This window comes from Lipotes vexillifer, unplaced genomic scaffold, assembly GCF_000442215.2.
Source record: "Lipotes vexillifer unplaced genomic scaffold, Lipotes_vexillifer_v1.1 scaffold382, whole genome shotgun sequence".
Taxonomy (NCBI): Eukaryota; Metazoa; Chordata; class Mammalia; order Artiodactyla; family Lipotidae; genus Lipotes; species Lipotes vexillifer.
This window is the reverse complement of record NW_006780611.1, coordinates 9,940,826-9,944,463: the sequence shown is the minus strand read 5'-3', so window position 1 is coordinate 9,944,463 and position 3,638 is coordinate 9,940,826. Positions and strand designations below refer to the sequence as shown.

At 55.6% G+C, this 3,638-nt stretch overlaps 1 protein-coding gene across 2 annotated transcripts in view; it reads right to left on the bottom strand.

Annotated features, from left to right (window-relative positions):
• The window catches only part of SUN2 (Sad1 and UNC84 domain containing 2), a 13,750-nt gene that overhangs the window by 2,386 nt on the left and 7,726 nt on the right, over positions 1-3,638 (bottom strand). For both annotated transcript variants that reach the window (XM_007454011.1, XM_007454010.1), the window contains 6 exons: positions 2,839-3,093; positions 2,311-2,388; positions 1,788-1,831; positions 1,035-1,200; positions 469-690; positions 38-122 (listed from right to left, as the gene is read on the bottom strand). In XM_007454011.1, coding sequence (XP_007454073.1) covers positions 38-122; positions 469-690; positions 1,035-1,200; positions 1,788-1,831; positions 2,311-2,388; positions 2,839-3,093 — 850 coding nt within the window. The remainder of the gene's footprint in view (positions 1-37; positions 123-468; positions 691-1,034; positions 1,201-1,787; positions 1,832-2,310; positions 2,389-2,838; positions 3,094-3,638) is intronic.

Here is a 3,638-nt window from a genome sequence, read left to right as displayed (position 1 = left end):
GAAAGGGGCCCAGCAAAGGGAGAAGAGGTGCACACACCTCCCGATTCCAGAGCGTAGTCCACCATCCCGATGCGGTCCTCGCTGTAGCGCTTCAGAGCCTGGTTTACGATACGGTGCACCTGCTAAAACACAGGCGCCCCGAGCTGCTGTGACGGGAAGCAGACTCGTCCACCTCTGTGGCCCCACTTTTAGGGGCCAGGAACCCCTGGACTCAGCCCTCCTGTGCCTGCACCATGCTGCAGTCCAGACACGTGCCGCTTGCTCAGGCATACACCTCCACCCTTCCACACCAGCCCCAAAGCAAACATCGGAGCCTCCTGGATGTCACTTAGGTCACAGAACAGGCCAGGGAGCTGGCAGTGTGGGACTGTGCAGCTCTGTGGCTCCCAGGGAGGAAAGCAGTGCGTGTGTGCTGGGTGGATTAGCCATTGCGGGGGGCAGGGGTGTCCAGGGGCATCCAGTCCTCACCTCCTCTGTCACCCCAATGACGCCCTCCTCCTGCAGCGTCAGCCCCAGGCTGGCCACGGCCTCACTCGCTGACTTGCCCTGCATCTCGGCCACGTGGGCAAGGATCTTGCTCTCCAGCTCCTGCAGCTGAGCTTGCATCTCCTCTCGCTGAAGGAGCCCAGTGCGGCTTCCCCCACCTCGAAGAAGGAACTGACTGACCCAGGCAGGGAACTGAGACTCCACCTAGGGACCAAGAAAAGGTCTCACTCTGGGAGGCTCACAGTGGAAGCTGCCACAGCAGAGCCCTGGCCAGGGTGGGGTGGCGCCTGGCTTGGGTAGAGGGGACAGGGAGCGAGGACAGGCCTGCGAGGGGAGGGCCGGCATGTGCCTGCTCAGGCCACAAGGAGGAAAGAGTTATGAACAACCCTCCATGTTATCAATGAGAAAAGAGGAAGAACTTCTGTCAAAGAAAGCCAGCACCTGTGCCGAGTCCAGAGCAGGGGGCAAGAGGCTCTTTGCCTTGCAGACTGCTAGGACCGTCTCAGAGGAGGGGTATTCAGCAAGGGACGTGGATGGTTCCAACTCACATCGTCCCGCACAGCCTGCAGTTGCTGGGGCAGCAGGCCCACTTGGTCCTCCACCGAGCTCTGCTTCAGGGTCAGGGCTGCCAGTTCCTGCCGCAGGCCTTCCAGCTGGACCCCCAGCCGCCCCAGCTCCTTCATGGAACTCTCCCGAAAGGACTCCTGGGCCATCCTACTCCCAGAGAGAGAAGAAAGAGTAAGCCTTGGATCTCTGGTGAGGGGTAAGGCTATGCTGAGGAGAACAAGAGGATCCCCTAGTTGGCACCTGATAAAAGTGTGTGCCCACCACTCACTGGTGAGTGCAAGGCTCACTCTTGGAGGTTCTGGCTGTAGAACATAGCTCCGGTGCCTATGACTTGGCTTGCATATCCCAAGGAGCTAATTATTACAGTATCCCATTTCCCTTCTAAGCCCAGATCCATAATTCACTCTGCCTCAGCTCTCACATCCTCCACAAGTACAGGTATCTGGGGCATGGGAAGGCAGCCGGCATGAGGTTGTACAGAAAAGACGGTACATCTGTAAGTGAACCCATGAATCCCAATTCTCTTGCAATGCCTGCAACCCCTGCCGGACCTCCACCGCACCTCAAGGACAGGCTCTGAGCAGGTGATCCTGAGCTAGGTTTCAGCCATCTCCCTCTCTGCTTGGGACACAATCAGAATTCTGCTCCAGGGCTCTGCTCCCCACTCCTAGCTGGGGGTGGGAATGGGGAGGCTGGGGCTGAGCAGGCCTGGGACAGATGGCAGTGCGCGTTACCTTTGCCACTCAGACTTCAGCTCCTGGAGTCGAGCCTCAGACTCCTATAAGCAGAAAGAAGGGACCAATATAAGAAATGTCAGGCTCAGAGCAGTCAGTCTCCCAGAGCAGGATCTGTTCCCTTTGGGGTCTTTGCTTAACCACATCCCCACCCCAGGGCCTCCTGACTGATCTAGCAAACGTCAAACTGGCCTCCTGGTTGAGGTCCTTATGGGAGTCTCGGCCCATGTCTATCGTGCTTAGGCGTCCACCCGTTCACTCGTTCATTCAGCATGTATACCCAGCACAACAGGCCACTTGAAAGTAGCCCTTCCTGTCCTCAGGCCTGATCCCAGGGCGTCCCTGCAGACTGTTCCAGCCCAGGTGGATTCAGTTCAAGCAGAAGTCAGGGGACTACACACCCTTCTCCCCGTTCTGCATCTAAGCACCCTCAGGGGCCAAGGTGTCTCTGTGAGCCCAAGAACAGATGATGAATTCGATCAGCGCCCCACCGCAGGCTCCAAGTGCCCCCAAGCCCACCAACCTGCGAGGCCCGGACAATCTTCTTGAAGAGGTCTTCTGAGTCCTGTTGATGCTCTGCTCTCAGGGTGACCAGTTCTTCCTATCAGGCATAGGAGAGAGGCTAAGGATTTTACTGAGACGTGCTCAGAGGCCGCCTTCAACCAGTAAGTGGTGTAACCGGAATTCGAACCAGGCCTGTTTGATTGCAAACTTCAGCTCCTGGCCTTTCTGCTACAGTGCTTCTTGGAAACACGCAAGACTTCTCTTGGTCTTTACTGCACACCTGCATGGTGTGCCACACCTACATGGGCATTGTGCCAGGCGCACTACAATCTCATGTTCTCACAACCAGGGGCGGGGCAGACAGGAGAGTCTCCATTTTAAAGAGGAGGACACTAAGTCTTAGAGAAGGTAATTGCCACGTGGTAGAGCCGTCTGACCCTGAATGACACACTGCCGTCTCCCTCATGTCAGGGTGCAGGGCCTTGCCCCCTCCACCCCACACACCCATGGTGTCAGCCACACGGGCCCCTCAGCTCCCCTCCCCGACCTGGATCTGAGCAGTGGTGTCCCTGCGGAAGTCCTCCTTCAAGGCAGCCTCGCGGCGGCTCACCAGCCCCTCCAGGAGCGCCAGGGTGTCCTCGTGGCTCAGGCTGCCGCTGCCCCCCTGCCCTCCAGCCCCCTGCCGCAGCTCCAAGCGTTCCAGCCGCATGGCCTCCTTCTGCCAGCTGGAGGAAAATTCGGCAGCAAGAGCTTCCAGGCGCCGCTCCAGAGAGTGTACCCGGGACAGAATGCGCTGCTCAGCCTGGCAGGACGGGGAGGGAAAAGCCACAGAGGTTAGGGACTTATGAAAACAGGGCTTCCTAAAGAGGAAGGGAAGAGAATCCCAGAAACACCCAAATGAAATTATAAAACAGTCTGTCGACTGTCAGTTAAAAGGCACGAGCCTAGTGAGTACAGAGGTTGGGCTTCTGACTTGCAAAAATTCCATTTTTAAACTAGGCAGTACTTGCATGACTCAAAAAGCAAGCAAACAGCAAAAACTCATGCTCCTAACCTCTGCCCCATCCACCCAGAGCCCTCACCACCAACCCTTCCCAAACCAGGCAACTATTTTTATTAGTGTCTTTATGCAGATGAAAGTAAATACGAAGATATGTCATTCTTTACTTCCCCCGTTTTACAGAAAAGGTGGTCCTGAAATTGAGTTATCTTTACTAGTGATTAAAAAAAAAAGTTAAAGATGCCAGAACACATCATTATTTTGTGAAATAATAAAATCAGGGTCAGGGAAGTAATATCTACCAAAATAAATGGTTAAAAATGTGGGAACAAATTAAATTCAGCAGG